The sequence below is a fragment of the Lutjanus erythropterus genome, chromosome 9 (genome assembly GCF_056507025.1).
Source record: "Lutjanus erythropterus isolate fLutEry1 chromosome 9, fLutEry1.hap2, whole genome shotgun sequence".
NCBI classification, from domain to species: domain Eukaryota; kingdom Metazoa; phylum Chordata; class Actinopteri; order Lutjaniformes; family Lutjanidae; genus Lutjanus; species Lutjanus erythropterus.
Window position 1 is genome coordinate 41,010,036 of NC_139325.1, and position 16,854 is coordinate 41,026,889.

A 16,854-nucleotide genomic window follows, 5' to 3' on the forward strand; every position below is an offset into this window, starting at 1 on the left:
TATACCCTAAGGACCCCTGTCTCAATTCCTGCTTTAAAAAAAGACAAGAATGCTGCTCAAGCACTGGCAAACGTCCTATTTTTCAAGTAATTCATTAAACAATACTGATATCAGACGTGTCTCAACCATAACATGTCGACTCCTTCACCCCTCTAAATAAACTGAATAACAATTCTGTTTTAAAAAGGTATATTTTGATCAGTTTTAAGAGCATCACCGTGATCATGTTGTCAAATTTAAAAAAATTATATTTTGTCAACTCTGGTGTCAATTTTTTCATCTGCAATTTAACCACTAGGAAGCTGACCGGTTTCAAGGTTTAATAGCCAATAGTTTAATCTTTTATCATATATTTTCCAGCATAATTGAAGAGTAGGGATCAAAAACCCCTCAAAATATGATTTTGTCCAAGTTCTGAGGAATGAGAGGTGTGTGAAGCACAAGGTACTTAATGTAACCCCAAACATGGTCTTATCCCGAACACATTCAAGTACTTACTGTGTCTTAATTTACCCAAACTGTGACCGTTTCACAGTGTTAACCACATGTTCATACGTCTCATACAGCCGCTGAAAGGTATCTTGTGCACCGGTTTGAAATGCCAAAGGTTTCAGTGAGAGCGGGTTGGATTTGACTACCACTAACATTGTTCTCTCAACAAATACAACCTGACTGAAATGCTCAGGTGAAGGACTTTGATACAGTGTGAGGGTCTACTGCCCAATTTCCAACATAACCTGATTTCTACCAGCAACCACTTTTTTTTTTGTATGCATGTAAGCGTGCTGAGTGAAAGGGAGAAAACGATAAGAGACAAGAAGTGTAAGTGAAGGCAGAAAGAGAAACACACTGCAAAGATATTTACTGAGGTGGAAACACAGAGAGAGAGATAAGGAAGAAAAAGAATTGAGGGAGAATGAAGGAACAGTCAGAGAAAAAAAGAGAAAAGGAGCGAGCTGGAGATGGAAGCAGGGAAGGGGAATAAGATCAAATAAAGGAGAGACAGCGGGGGGAAAGCAAGGAGTGAGAGTGAGCGCGAGAGGCTTGGTTGACACATAAAACAAAGATGAGACACCTCGAGAGAAAGAGAAGAGGCTGTTGCTGGAAAATGTAGATAGACACCTCGGAGAGGGAAGGGAAAGAAGCGAAGGGATCCAGTGTGTGGAGGGGCCAGAGAGGAGGAGGAGGAGGAGGAGGAGGAAAGACAGAAGAGGAGGAGGGAGAGGGAAGAGCTAAAGAGGAGGGAGGGGAGGGGACGAGACAGGCAAGGGAGGACCAGCACGAGGAGAGGGAGAGAGAGGCAGATACGGAGGTCCACAGACAGCAGCGGCGTGCAGAGTGCAGCATGCAGACTGGCCACTGACGCTGCTGTGGGATTGAACACACATGCACAGACACACACACCCCTGAGGAGTGTATGAGACATGCCCAGGCTGCTGTCCATGGACACACACACACTGGCAGGGCACCAGAGAGGAAATACAGCAGACCCCCGAGCCTGAGGAGCGATGGAGAGCAGCATGTTCTTTGGTGAGTTTTGTATTTATGTGTTCAAATGCATAATCTCATCCTCGTGTGCAGATTCCTTCATCATAAATGTGTTCTTACTTGTTTAAAGCACCAGAAGAAGAAGTGCTGGTTTCCATTAAAGCGAAAGAGTGAAGTTACACACCTAGAGACCTGTTTTTGTGTGTGTGTGTGTGTGTGTTCAGTGCATGTGCTTTATCACAGTCAGATGCAGGAGTGTAAGTGCTCCCTCTCCTAAATGTAAATGTGTTCCAGCTTGCCTGTTCTGGAAACTAAAAAAGATGGATAGGAGTGCAGAAAATAATAAAAAAAAAAGGGAAAAGCAAGAAAGAAAGTTGCTCACAGAGGGCTCCTAAAAATGTTGAATGAACCTGTCCACCAGGTAACCCACCTCTGGGTTAAAATCCCAGCTGAGAATCCAGGGTCTGTGGCTGTTTGACCAAGCTGACAGTCCACAGGAATCCAAATAAAGATCGGAGTTGCCAGCCTGGAGAGCCACTTGATATTCTGTGTTGGATATTTAGAGAAAATTTAGAGAGAAAGGCCCCCTCCATTAGTTTTTATGGAAGAGACTGGAGGAGGCTTAGGGAGACTTAATGCGCGAGTGGCTTCTCGTCAAGTGCTCTTCTCACGGCTGGCTTACAGTCACATAGGAGGAATAATTACACAGGGATCCCGAGTTCTGAGGGGGTGATTTGTTAAATGAAAGACTCTTCCTTTTTTTTTTTTTTTATCCCGGGGATTAAAGCGATCTGAAGTTACAGACCGTAGCTTGTAAGAGCGAGAAGGATTTTCTCTTGTTATGCCATACACAGAGGAGGAGGAGGGGGAGGAGGAGGACGGAAGAGGAGGAGAGGGTGGGGGGGGGGGGGGGGGCGAGGAAAATAGAGCTGGGAGCTTATAAATGAATAAGCTGTCAGGTGCAGAGACAGCTTCAGCTCTTTGAGATCCGCCACCGATGTCGGTCAGGTGTGCGACTTCTGGAAAAGCGAAGAGAAAAAGCAAAGGTGACGCAGGTCTGGCTGCATGGATGGGTTTGGAATGTGGCCCCGTTTAACCCAAAATCACGACAAGTGGAAGAGGAGACTCAAGCAGAGAGCAGTTCAGGGTTGCTTGTTTTGTCTGCAACAAAGTATGAAGCATCTTATCTCAACTGCTCAGTGTGAAACACACACACACAAAAAAAAACCTCAGGAGGAGTAAAGGTCACTGTTTGCGTACAGGATGTGCATCGTTTTAACATTTATGAGTGCGATCCTGAGTGCACTGCACAGAGAAAATAGATTGTATCTCTTAAAAGATTAATAACGCTGTTTGTTCACCAGCTCTTCAGTGCTGCTGCTTAACTGGAACATGTTTTCTTTTGGAGTGATTAATATCAGGTGACATATCACGTCACGCTCTTGACCTCTTCTTAAACAAGACCACAGAAAAGGGAAAAACGAAACAAACAGATGAAAAGATGTCCCTCTCGCATTACATCAAAAACAAGCAGCAAAAGACCCGTAACCCAGCAGGCTAATAGGTCTTGAGCGTGTGCTGCAATCATACAAGCTATTAGTGTTGTTGAGTCAAAAGGCCCGGAGGAAATCTATCCGGTGTGTCTGGCTTTGCGGTCGGCGTTTAGCAGCACGTAAACGTCTTTTTGGTTAACCTCAGATTACAGAGCGCATTGGGAAGTGATTGTTGGAGCCGATTCAGAGACAGCTGTGTTTCTTAGTGAGCTACACTCATGACAGCAGCGGCAAAGACGGAGCTACAGTATGCTAATCTGAAGGGGATGGAGGCAGCGTGTGTTATGTAGCCTGGAGCCAAAATGCTGTATGCCACACGCTGGTGAGATTTATAGACTGTCATAAGAATACAGAGCTTATCCTGGAAAGGTTAATTGGAAAATCGGCGAGAGTGTAGCTTTCAAAAAAAAAAAATCTATATATATAAGAATGTTTTAAATCTACCCTTTGTAGTCACTTTGTTCAGTTTAATAGGGGTGAAATGATTTTATCCTCCCTGCTTGAAGTGAAGTGGTGATCTCAGAGCACGATAAGGGTCACAGAGTACAATCAGCAAAACTGCATGAAAACACAAAGGTGTTAATCACATCTGGAGCGTCATCAGCGTACGAATGAATTCCAGTGGAATACAGATTTATCTAATAATTGGATTTATGTTTGCTGAGAGAAAAGGAAGCGTGTGTGAGAGCGATCTTCTTATTTTTCTAGTAGTCTCAGCCTCTCTGGACAGATCTTATCGGAGGAGCAGCCAGGTTCAGGACACTATAAGAGGAGGCGGGAGGTGGAGGAGAGCGGCACAAGATGATTAATTATTAATGCCAGTCGGCGTCCTCCAGACATCATTTTTACTCTCTCCCGTCTCTCGACGTACTGCCGCAGGAGTAAAAACGCTTGAGCCCAGATAAGTGAATTTTTCAGGAAGGGCAATGCAGAGGACAGTCCGAGTCCAAAGCACGTCATGATACAGTAGTCGCGCGCACACACAAACACACACACACACACACACACACACACACACACACACACACACACACAAATGAGCTGCTCTTAATGTCTCACACTGTATGTGCTGCATCATTAAACACGGCCTCAAAGGGAATGGATAAACAAAGGCCAGTGGGTAAAAACGTTCATCAATTTTGATCTGTTCCAAATATTTCCAGAAGTCAGATCTCATCTCAGTTCTACATCATTACACTTCTGGGGAAAGCAGGCAAAAAAGCATCTCCAAAAGCCCCGGGTTCAGCGCGTCAACTGGTTTGTGGTAATTTGATTAATTAAAATTATGTTTTGGAATGTGCACCCCTAAAGCGTAATATCAGCTGACATGATGAGGTCTTCAGTGCTACAATGATTAGTTTAGTTTAGCCACTTGCAGGAAGAACTGTGAAAGGAAGTCAAAATAACACACGTTGAACAGAATCAGATTCATTTTTAAGGCCGTAGTATGTTAATGTGGTACAAACTGTTTACACCACAGGTTCTCAGGGGTCCATGGGGGTTCCAGTGAGTCCCCAGCAAAAAGGGGAACAGTTTATATTCTTCATAGTTTATTTTCAGTGTAATTCCATGTACGAGTAACATAATGACATAACGTATGGCTATTTGATGATGGATGGTGTTGCCTCCGTATTCATTCAGCAGTGGTGCACCACCACAGCAAGGAAATTACCACCACTGCAATATGTATAAACATTATAATTTACCATTAATGTTATTTATAACTAAACTAAGCGTAGAGGTAATGATTATATACTTTAAAAGATTTTAAACATTAGAACACTAGAACCCCGAGACCTGAACAGCAACAGAGACGAACTGAAGTGATGCCCAAGGCACCACAGCTGAATTAAAATTACAGAAGAAACCATGTAAACTTTATGTAACAAAACATCTAAAAGTAAAAATCTTATCAGGTGGGGATCTGTGGTCTAATTTGTGTTTAAGTTTAAGGGTCCTTGACATGAAAACATTGGAGAACCACTGGTTTAAGCATCCAGCAGACATGAAATATATTAAAATATGTTAAAAATTTTCAACTGGCCAGCCGCCAGTATTTTTGAGCTGTTGTGTGTGTGTGTGCCTCCCTCCTGGAGTTTCAGCTGTGAGATGTGTGCAAGTAGTGAGTTTGCCATCTTAAGTACGCTATGTGTTTGCTACATTCAAAACATAACGAAAATAAACTAAATAAATGTCAAGAAAGGAAATATTCTCACACGTTTTTTTTTGTTGTTGTTTTTTTATGAACTTAAAAATAGCTTTCGTCTTTTACTGAACATGTCCAGAAAGGAATCCTTGATTTGTGAAACTCTCACAAGATTTGCATGTGTTGTTTCTTCATTACACGTTGTATACAAACTAATTCTGTCTTATAATGTGGCAGTGCAAGTTCTGGGTAGGTTTAGGGACAAGAAACACTTGGTTAGGTTTAGGGAATGATCACTCTTGTCAGATGTTTTGTGGGTGTGGGGTTCCCTCTTTGATACAACCTTACTGAACTAAGACTAACTGCCTCGTAAAGAACACTTCATTCAAACTCAGCAGCAACAAAATTAAACTCAGCAAAACCATCTTAGTTAGTCTTTATGCTCTTCAAAAAATCACCAACCCTGCTTTGGTCAAAATAGATCCTTATTTCACCATGTAAAATGTGAAAATATTCTAGTGGCTCAGACCATTAAATTTGTAAAATCAAATTACAAAATCCCCTGAAAAAATAACTGTCCTGCATCCCAACCCTAATCTGGTGTCATATTTCTGATAAATGTAGGTGTAGTTCACTTTTCTTCTAGATCTGATTTGGTGTCCGTCGGATTCTGTTGCTGCTAACTTTGTCCTGACATCTGGTGCTGGGCTGGTTGAGTAGAGTTGGGTTTTTTCTTTGCTGCCTGTTGCAGCTAGAAATGTCAAGGACGAATGAGTGAAACAAAAACAGTGAAGCTGAAAGATGCTAAAATGTGTTATTAGGAGAAGATGGGTGATAAATTTCTGTGGGTTTGTCACAACAGCTTTCAGATCACAGGTAGAAATTTTATCTGTCGTATCTGTGTCTTTAATGTCCTGCTTTATTACCTGATTTTGAGGTTTTGTCCTGAGGAGATTCAAGATGTTTATTGTCACTCTGGTAGTAATCGTGTGAAACAGCTGGGAGGCTCCATTAGGAAAGAACAAAGTAATAAAAGACAGATAAACCAAGTAAAACACGTGTAAGAAGACATGTAAAAAAGAATGATAAAGGATCAATAATTAAGTAATAAAAGACAGAAGAAGACACATAAATAAAAGCATAAAAGCATAAATATAAATTTAAAATAAAAGGTAATAAAAATACGTATTTGTGAATATTGCACTAAGGTTGTATTGCATTTGTGTGCCTGTGTGTGTTTGACTTCCTTCTGTCCATGTTGGCCTGTGTTTATGAACAGCAGAAGTGTCAGAAAATACTTAGCCTAATATTTCTTAACTTAACTGGGCACTAAAGAACCTAAAAATTAAAAGTCAACCTCAGTGCCAGTCTCCTGCCTGAGGCGCTCAGCGCAGGGGGAGATGGCGAGATGCTGTGCTGCTGCCAGAAGACTGCTGACTGAGATTACAGCATGCATGGGAATAAATTAAGTATAACAGATTACTGTATATTTCTCATCTTCCCCCTGAATGTCTGAATAAGTTGCTAGATTTGTCACTGGTCGCTTAATTCATATAGTATTTAAATATTCTGGCTAAAGAAAGTGACTATAAGGAGGCAGTGGACTAAACCACTGTGAGGCTTTTGAGGGGTAGCATGCAATCTTTCAAAACTTACAAACATTGATATTTGATCAAATTTATTGCTAAGGACAATTCAGTAGTCCCTAGATATTGGTAGGTATATTGGTACCTAATTTTATGCCCTTGAAAGAACCTAAAACTGAGATTAATTTGCTCAGCTCACATTAATTTACATCTAATCAAATAATCATGCAGCGGATCGGGCGTTCCTGTACAGCTGAATGTGTGTGGTTAATAAGCATCCAGCAGCTGATTTTTTTTTTTTTTTTTGGGTGGTTTGCAGGTAAATCAGGCCATGATCACATCCCATTTTAAATATATTTTTTTTATTTGAATATGTGGTTTAAGTTGGTTTGGGGTTAGAGCTGCAGACAGAAAGTAGCCACTGTTTGCAGCTTTCTGTGTGGCCTCATACAAATCTGTGGTTGTGTTTTGCATAGACAAACATTTCACAACCTCAAACACTTATAAATCTCACATTAAACCATCACATAGCTGCTGTCAGTGGCTCATAGTGAGAAGTCTTCCCTCAGCCACAAGGTTTCATTCACTATGTAAGAAACTCAGTACTGAGGAGACTGTATAAAGGAAGCAATGCTGTCATATAACCAGGCTTTTCATTTGAATGACATTTTGTAATTTGTTTGGCTTGATAACTTTCATTTGAATCATCTCAGTGATGCTTCTGGCAGAAAAAATAGGATAAGACGAGGCTGAAGACGGTCCTCTTTTTCCCACGTTTTTATGCTCCCTGACTCCCAGGCTGCTCAGACAGTCTTCTTCTGGTTATTTTAATGACTGTCACCTGCTGACCTTTCAGCGCGGAGCAACTCTCCTGAGCGACTTTCGATGTAGATGACAGTGTCAGCTGGGGACGCTCAGCCCACCTGGGCCCTGCACTCTGCACACGGCGCAGTCTGACTGTAGAAGTCATCCACAGAACTCAAATATTAACATTTTTACCCAAACTCAAGTCAAATATTGACACTTCTAAAGAATTGATAATTACGGACGCCATCTGTGCTTCCTCTGCCAGATCCCGCTGTGACAGGCTTTTTCTGTTTTAGTGCTGGAGTATATTGAGTCAGTGTGCTGCTCTCAAAGGGTTAAAGTTCAGATTAGCAGCCACGGCCTCATTTCCCTGCTCTGCCTTATATTCTGCACTTTTGCTAGCGGTGACAGATGATCAGGCTGAAGAGGGCTGAAACTTTAACCCTCCCTGCAGGCTGGAATGTGCTTTTGTGTTTGGGCATGTTTGCTGATTTCCATTGTTGCCTTACCTTTCACAGCAGGAGACAAAAGAAAAATAATTTGTCTTGTTGTACCTCGGACGGCATGAGGTTCAGGAAGGTGAATGAGGTTAGGAGAGGTTAAATCCAGTAAACAGTTGACTCTGCGCCCAGTGAGGAACAGTGACTACATTCACGCAAACAAGTTCTCCTTTTACCTGACAGGAATTAAAAAAAAAAGAGAGACTTTCGAGACTGATGACAATCGGGGCTTTTCCATTGGCACTTTTGGCTGCGGCGAGTTAAACTGCACTGTGCTGATTTGCATTTCCATTAGCTCTTATAAACACCAAGCTGTGCTGAGTCTCGCCTGAGAGGGACCATCTCCAGAGTGGGGCCAAAGTGAGCCTGACCCCAAGTGGGCTGTAGCGACGCCTCGCGGACTGCGTCTAAATCTATGACAACCCTCTTCTGAGTGAACGTGTGTGTGCAGGAGAGCAGGGCGAAAGAGGTCTTTACAAAAATACTGAGAGCTGAACACAGACACTTTTAGCTTCTGACTGAATCTCTGTGATTTGAAGTCGGCGTTTGTACTTTCAGAAAAGTGGTACAAGTCACTCAGTCCACCCCTTTGGTCTTGCTACGGCCTCAGCTCTGGTTTGAATTATGTCTTAAACACTGGATTCTGGATGCAAAGATTCAGTCCTATGAGAATTGCGCGACTGGTGCACAACCCAAAAAAGGTTTTTTAGCTCTCTGGGTTTGCTTCCAGGGATTGCAGCCCACTTAATGTGTGCAGTAGTGTTTCTCCCATTGGTCCCACCCACTTTCACCCATACACTTCCCATAGACTTTACATTGTGATGACATCATAGACTTTTAAATCACTTATCTTGGCTTTAGGAATGTTTTACAGATATAAACCTTCATGGATGAAAAATTCACAGTGGAAAAAGTCACAAATGAGCTTGTTTGCAGTTTGAGGTGTCCTGTCAACACTTTTATAGATATCCTTTTTATAATTGTGGCATATGGGGAAAATGGCTTTTGGGAAAAACATGGGCAAAATTGGGAGCAAGGCTAAGTGATGACACCATATCCTGTGTTAAACACATCCACATCCTCAGCTGTAGCCGCCTTTGTGTTTAGTGCTAACTAGCAGCATCAGTGCTCCACTGAGGCACAGCAGGTCACCTGCATTTTGGCAGTGCTCACAGCCAAACACACAATCACTGGATTTATGGGCTACGTGTAAAACTGAAGAAAATAGTGTGAAACGTATTAATTAAAATGGAATTGTATCTGTTCATTCAGACAATGAAACAATAATAAAAAAACTTTCCTGCAGACACACTTAAGATGTTGAATGTTGTAAACATCATACCTGCTAATCTTTAGCTTGTTAGCATTGTCATTGTGAGCATATTAGCATGCTGACTTAGTGCTTGTTTATTAAAAACATATGATCAACATATAAAATTTGATGCATTGTTATGGATGAAACTACACACAATATGGAAAGTAGTTAAAACGAGCTCCTCGCTGTCCAGAAGCACATTAATCAAAATCAGAATCGGCTGTATTGGCCACATATGTGTAGACAGACATGAAAGGAATTTTCGCTAAATGTACACAAGAATAGACATAAGAGCTAAGAACAAGGACTACAAAATAAAGATGAAGAATAGACAGGACTGTTATGTATGTAAGTATGTGAAAAGATTATAGTAATAATAATGATCTGCATTTATAGACGATCTTACAAAATGCAGCTAAATAAAACATACAGGTCATAAAAAAAATGTATAAAACAATTTAGTATATAAAAGCCATGCAGTGTTCAAGGCAGGAATAGGGACAATAAGAGCATTCTGAAAAATAAAAGCAGTTCAAAAAACGGCTAAAACTCAGGAAATCAGGAAAAGCTCTTCGATAAGTGTAAGTTTTAAGAAAGGATTTAAGAGAGATCACTGACACGGCTGACCTGATTTACTCGGCCAGATTGTTTCAGAGTCTCGGAGACTCGACATGCAAACGCTCTGTCCCCTTTAATTTTACAAAAACAGGCAGAAGACCTCTGCCCGAGGATCTTAAGGCACGTCACTGTGTCTATAGGTGCTAAGAGGTCTGTGATATATGAGGGAACAAGGCCATTAAGAGCCTTTAAATATAATAAGTAAAATCCTAAAATCTATTCTAGAACATACTGGGAGTCAGTTAAAAAGAAGCTGAGACAGGAGACATGTGATCACATTTTTTTAGGTAAAGGATCTGAATACTTCTGCCAAGTGTCAGAAGAAAAACTTTAGACTTTGCTGTGAGTTCTTGTGCAGCGGGGGAACTAATCACCTCTGAAAACTCACAGACTTCAGCCGCGGTGACATTTCAGATTCAATCTCCCATCACTCAGCGAACACGACCCCATCACACAAATTCACGTTTCAGTTTGTCACTCTTCATCCCGCTGCAGACTAATCCCACACATCAGCCCCGGTGTATTCTGAACGGGATCTGTTTTGACTGTGCACGTCGGAGCTGTGAATGGTGGATTTGGCCGGGCGGGAGGCGAGGCGTGCCTGCGGGCTGACGTCAGGCCGGCATGTCGAGAGATGGCACGGTTGGATGATCTCTACAGAAGGACATGCTTTGCTAAAGTTGGGACTAGGACGTGCCTCCACATGAGAGACGGCATGTGTTCTTTTTCCAACAGATGGCAGCGCTCTGGCGACTGGAGGGAGAAGACAGAAGACGGAGTGAGAGAAGGGGGGACAGTCTGTGGTTTTTCCCTCTTCTCTTCTCGTCTTTATGACTTTTGCTTTTTATTTACCCCTTACCACTGCCTGGGGACCGAAACGTGGCAAACCTTGTTTTTATTTGTCTCAAGACGGTGGTTTGATACTGTATCTGCCAACTCTTTAGAGCCATGCTGGCCCAGAGTTCCACTGTTGTTAAATGTGTGGCGATAAAAAAAATCATCCCTCTGTTTCTCATTACAGCTTTGTGAAATGGCTTCTTTAATTCCTAATGTTTTGGAAGGCTGCGACGGTTTTCTCTGGCTTTTATTTTTTTGGTTTTTTGATCCCGCCGTGTTGAAATGAGCCCTGTGCTGTTTCCAATTGGTGGTTTATAAAGCGCTCTGCTGGCGTGGCGCACTCACATGACAATAAAAGTGAAGTATTTACTTTTGTTTTTCCTAGAGATGTGTGGGCCAGGCCTCTCTTGCCATTGAATCATCGCATAAGACACACTGTGCCTGCTGCAGTCATTCCACATCAGCTATTTGTGGGGACAATTTCAGAACGAGAACATCTGTTTTGGAGAGATAAACATCATCGCGGCATCATGCAGTGGTCATCCACACATACAACTGCTTCTCAGTACATAATTTTTGTCTGATTGTGATTAAAAGAAGAAGCTGGATCCACGAGTCTGTACTTTATCACAGACGCGATCTGGGAGCCAATTCTCAGTAATAGAGACCAGTGTCTTAACCATGGTGGTGGTGGAAGTGTTGAAATACTTTTGTTAAGTACAAGTAGCAACCTCAGACTGTAAAAACAAAAAAACCTCAGTTACAAGCAAGGTCGAAAGTAGGCGGGTACCGTCCGGCGGTCTGTGAATTCAGTGCCAGTACACAATGTCGGGAAGAGGGGACAGCTGTGGAAAGCCAAAACCCACATTCAGCAACCCGTCACAATCACATTTGATCATGTCTGATAACATTAAGTTGATAAACAACAATAAACAACAGTTGACAAAGTTTGACAGACCTGTGGGTTGTTAATGCTGGAGGTAACCCTGCTGCCTTCCATCACTAAAGCTTGTGGCTGCGATCAGACGAGGGATTAATATCAGTTTAGAAAATTAGACTTTTTCTATCCCGGGAAAAGAAGCCAATTTTCCTGGGAATCCTGGGAAATAAACTTTTTTTAGAGGCAGAATTACGCATATGTGTTCCTAATCTGACCTTTTTTGTGTATTATCTTGATCATTATCAACACAAAAGAACACAATTTGTGTCCATCAACATTAGAATTAATATAAGCTTAACATCCAGCTTGAAATTCATTACATCTGCTGCTCGACTGCGACTGACAGAGTTATGAAATGTCAAGGTTATTGTGATCTGTCTTCTGACATTAACAACCTCATGAAAGTGATATTTTGCAAGTCATCATTATATAAACTAACAAAATTTGTAGTATTCTACGGCTGCTCCGCTGGTGTGAGCCGAGGCTGCGAGTGTGAGCTACCTGCAACACATGAATTCAGTGAGCTGACCGTATTAACTACGGTATTGTGCAATCACAAGAGGTCAGCCTGCAACAGAATGAATCTGATGGTGTTACCGTACTACCTACAATAGAGGCGCAATCCCACAAGGTCAGACTCAGAGCATGCACGTGCTTTTTAATCAAAAATCAATAGGCTGTGTTGTGTTTTACCGGTGCACAGCATGCACACACACATATCTGCTGCATGTTTTATGACAGTAAAATATATTAAGAAAAATGTAAGCTGACAGTTTACTATGCTCTGTGTTTAAAAAAAAAAGATAAATCAGTAAAAGATTTTTGTTTCCTGTCAATGGGAAATGGTCTTAATTAGATTTCTCTAGATAAGACAGAGTGCAGTTTCTGCAGAGAGATACCTTTGTGAATTTTGCATTAGCATGTTGCTACACAGGTTGGGACGATGTAGGACTGATGTTGTAACACTGACAGACAGTCAAGAGAAACTGTGTGAATGTTAAGCCTCATTTGAAGTCAAGTAAATAAAAAACTATTTTTTTCATGTTACTTTTTGTGGACATTTGTACTTAAACGCAAGCTGTGTTAGCTCTGAGCTCTGTTTGTGTACAGAAGCTGGTGTGACCCTCATCGCGGGTGTGTATGTGATGTGTATGCGTGTTTGTTGTTGCAGTATGTAAATGTACTTAATAGACATGCCCTGAAGTAACAATTTAGCTGCAAAAAAAGAAAAAGAAATGGTAAAACTGCAGGAATTTGTGTGCTTGGCAAAGCTGTGTGTGCACCAGGTTGAATCACTCAGTCCACTGTGGCTGATTTAATTAATCTAGAGATAACATGCATTTTATTTTCCCATCGATCAATCGATTGGTTGAAGAGCGGGTAGAATTTCAGTTGAGCAACATTTTCTTTGGTTGACTACTGTTGTTTTTCTTCCCAGTTGTGTTCTATCGCGCCCTGAACATCTTGTGTGTGTGTTCAGTTGTACAGTAGTTGTCTAATTTAAACTTGCCACTATAGGAACAGTGGTTAAATGACCTGATAGGAGTGTGCATGCTTGTGACAGGCTGCTGAGGCTGTGGATCATTTCTTGCAACAAATAAAATGTTAGAATGTGTTTCATGATGTCCAGTTTTGTTCCATCACCACAGACAGCAGGTTAAATATCTGCAACTTCCACTGGTTGTTCTACCTCTAGCATAATAATGGTGCATCTTTATTTCCTAAACACACAGTGCATTAAAGGGTGCGTTTGATTTACCGTTCCTGTACTTTCGACTTTTACACGACCAAATCAACAAAAATGCTTAAAAGTTATCTTCCGTATTGTAAGAGGCATTTTAGCTATTCATCATCATCATCTCTTCTCTCATTTATGCGCCCAATGTTCTGATAATTCAAAGACAAAGACTTGTAAAATGTTTAACTGTTGTAGATCAATTTAGCTGTAAAACAAAATGTAATTTCAATTCAGAAAGATTTGTCAGCATTCACAAATTATTCTGGCTTCACCAGAAAACATTTGTAATGCATAATGTCATGTAAGAGTTTCTAATTTCTTTCTATACCAACGGAGGTATAAAAGAAATGAACGCCTGTCTTCAGGGATGCATGAAGCTGAAGGCAGGAAGGAACAATGTGAAGCACTGGAGTGATGAAGGTTCCGGTCGTGTTACCAGCAAGAACATTAACATACTTTCACCCCAGTATTAATAGATACAGAAAATAAACTTGCATCAGTGTAGCGCAAAATGACGTATCCAACATTCAAAGCCTCAGAATATCAGATCCCAAAGCAAAACAAACCAAACATCACAGCAGGTCTCGTTATTCCTGTTGTGTCGACTCTTTTGTGAGTTTCTGTTTGTGAACTTTTGAATAGATATTTGCTTGTGATTTATTTAATGCGTGCAGGTAATGTGTTCCAGAGCAGTGGGTTAATGTTAATGAGTTGTTAAGCTGATTTTGGCTTTGGAAGTTTAACATGACCCATCGTGACCTGTTTATAATGATTATCATACTCGTCAACCCTCCCAATTTTAATGCCCCTCTCCATATTTCCTCCCAGGACCACGTGTCTCTTGTATTTCTTCTGATTTATGATGAAGTTTCAAGCATTTTTTTTTCCCTTTCATGATCACAACCTGGTTCTGACACTGTACAGCGTCTGTAACACTATACGACTCTAAAAGTCTACCCAGACAACAATTTAGCTGCAGCAAAACAGATTTCCTCAGAATAATTCCCACTTCTTAAGGAAAGTTTTGAAGAAAACCAGCAGGAATTTTGTGAAATCTGTTGCATCAAACTTCTTTTATAGGGGCAAAGGTAAAAAGAAAGAAAAGTGATGAATGTTAGTTTATACCAAGTTCATGCTAGAGGGGCAAATTATTCTGTATTATTTCCTGAAATGTTGTTATTTCCATTCTTTAAAAGTCACCAAAATGCAGGAAACAAAGTCTCCTATTTTTTTTAAGGTGCCAGCGTTGATAAGAATGATGATTACGTTTGTTCGATGTGTCTGTACAAGTTGTTCTGTGTGTCCAGTTTAGCATCTACAATTGCATTTCTGGCAAATATGAGAAGACTGAGCTTTAATTTCTCCTCCATGGTCAATAATGACTGACTGTGGTGCATCTTTGCCATATTAGAATTAAAAGGAGAGGTACACAGCTGGTGTTTTGTGCAAGCTTGAGTCTTTTGATATGTTTTTTAGCTGCACAGGACCACCTACTGTATACACAGTATGCTAGGTGTGAGAGAATAAATGCTTGTGTCACATGATTCCTAACTGATGCTGATACAGAGAGGCTTTCTGCATGATCGCAATAAACTGCTCTCTTAATAGCATATATATATGGTCTGACCATGCCAAGCCATTACTGATTATGATGCAAAGTAATTCAGATTCTCTAACTTGCTGTATCGGATTGCTGTGTTAGATGGATGTGTGTGATAGTGTGTACTTATAGAGTAAAAGTACTCATTGTGAAGAATGGCCCCTGCCATTATCAGTGTCTTAACATGCGTAGTTCATCGTTGCACTGAGAATGAAAAATTGGAGATGTCAGTTGTGAGATTCAAGGCGTTTTTTTTTTTTAACCAAACACTGGAGTTATCCATTTATTTATTTATTTTTTCAGTTTATTGTGTGTGTGAAAGTTCAGCTTGGGATCAATACGTGTGACAATACAATCTCAAGGTCCAGTTACTGGCTTTTATTTGAGCCCACAACTCCATCAGCCGAGACGAAAAAGCTCTGAAAAAGCAGGAGCTTGAGTTGTTAGTTCGTTGCAAACACCGGACAGTCAGTGTGAAATCGTTGAAATCCCCAAAACCTGAGATAGAAAATAAAGTTGTGTGAAAGCTTCTTCCATCTGGACGGAGGTTTATGGTCTCAAGATGTGGAAGAAAGTGGTATAAAAATAGCTTTGTCATCACTCAGATCCTAAAAGTCGTAGCAAGAATACACAGATTGCCTTCATTACCTAATTTATTCCGGTTATTTGTTTGAGTGTTTTTTATATTATTTCTCAATTTTTAAGTCCAGGGAGCCTTGTTCAGAGGAAATAATTCAGTTTTTTGTGGTAGTATTTTTTATTATGTTTGACTGATGCCTGTTGTTGTTTGTGTGTCAGGATCAATGCCAAGGCTTCTACTGCAAATCAAATCTACCTGAGTACAAATAACCTGAACCTAAATGGATGTAATGACATAATAACAATTTTGTGATCAAATGATATAAAAATTCAAATCTGCCATCTGCCAATTCAAAACTGCCAAATCAAAAAAATGCATATTTTCCTCTGGCCTGTAGTGTTGTTTAACCATCTACATATTTTTGGTGTGAGTTGCCTAGTTTTGGAAATATCCACCATAGAGTTGTCTGCCTTCTCTCCAAAATAATGGAACAAGATGACACCAGTCCTGTTGTGCACGAGCGCCAAACAAATGTTTGAAAAATTCAACAGCAGTGTCTGTTTCCAGAAATCGTAACCAGATCATTCAAAATAATCCACAGACTTTACTGTGAGCAGTTTCATGTGGGAACTACTTTCTCTCTGCAGCAGAATCTACCAGAACTACTTTCTTTCTGAGAGAAAGGAAGTAGTTCCTACAGGAAACTGCTTACAGCGAGTTTGTGGAGTATCTTGGCTAACTGAGACATTGGTTTAGAATTTTTCAAATGTATTTAGTGCCATTATTTTGGAGAGAAGGCAGGCATCTCTGCAGCCAGTGTCTCCAAAACTCTGCAACTCACATAAAAACAATCTAGATGGATAAAAAATGTATTCTTCATTTGGAGTGAACTGTCCCTTTAAAACCTTCTTTTTATGTTTTTGAGCATGGAAGGCCACTATGTGTGACAAACTAATCTCAACTCAAGGTCCATAACTAGCTTTTTGGGAGCTTTCAACTAGTTTTTTGTAGCTTTTGAGAATTTGAAAGTACAGAAAAACCTTGAGATGAGATGAGTTTTTCATAATTGTTATGCATCAGCTGCAAAAGCCTGGAAATCCCCAACATTTGAGAAGGAAGCTATGAGGAGTTTGTAATGAAATAATA

General features: G+C 40.7%; 1 protein-coding gene across 1 annotated transcript in view; it reads left to right on the top strand.

Moving 5' to 3' along the window:
• The first annotated feature begins 1,274 nt into the window (after positions 1-1,274).
• znf385d (zinc finger protein 385D) overlaps positions 1,275-16,854 on the top strand; it is a 118,964-nt gene continuing 103,384 nt past the window's right edge. Inside the window, exon 1 of the mRNA XM_084727620.1 lies at positions 1,275-1,530. Coding sequence (XP_084583746.1) covers positions 1,509-1,530 — 22 coding nt within the window. The 5' untranslated portion in view covers positions 1,275-1,508. The remainder of the gene's footprint in view (positions 1,531-16,854) is intronic.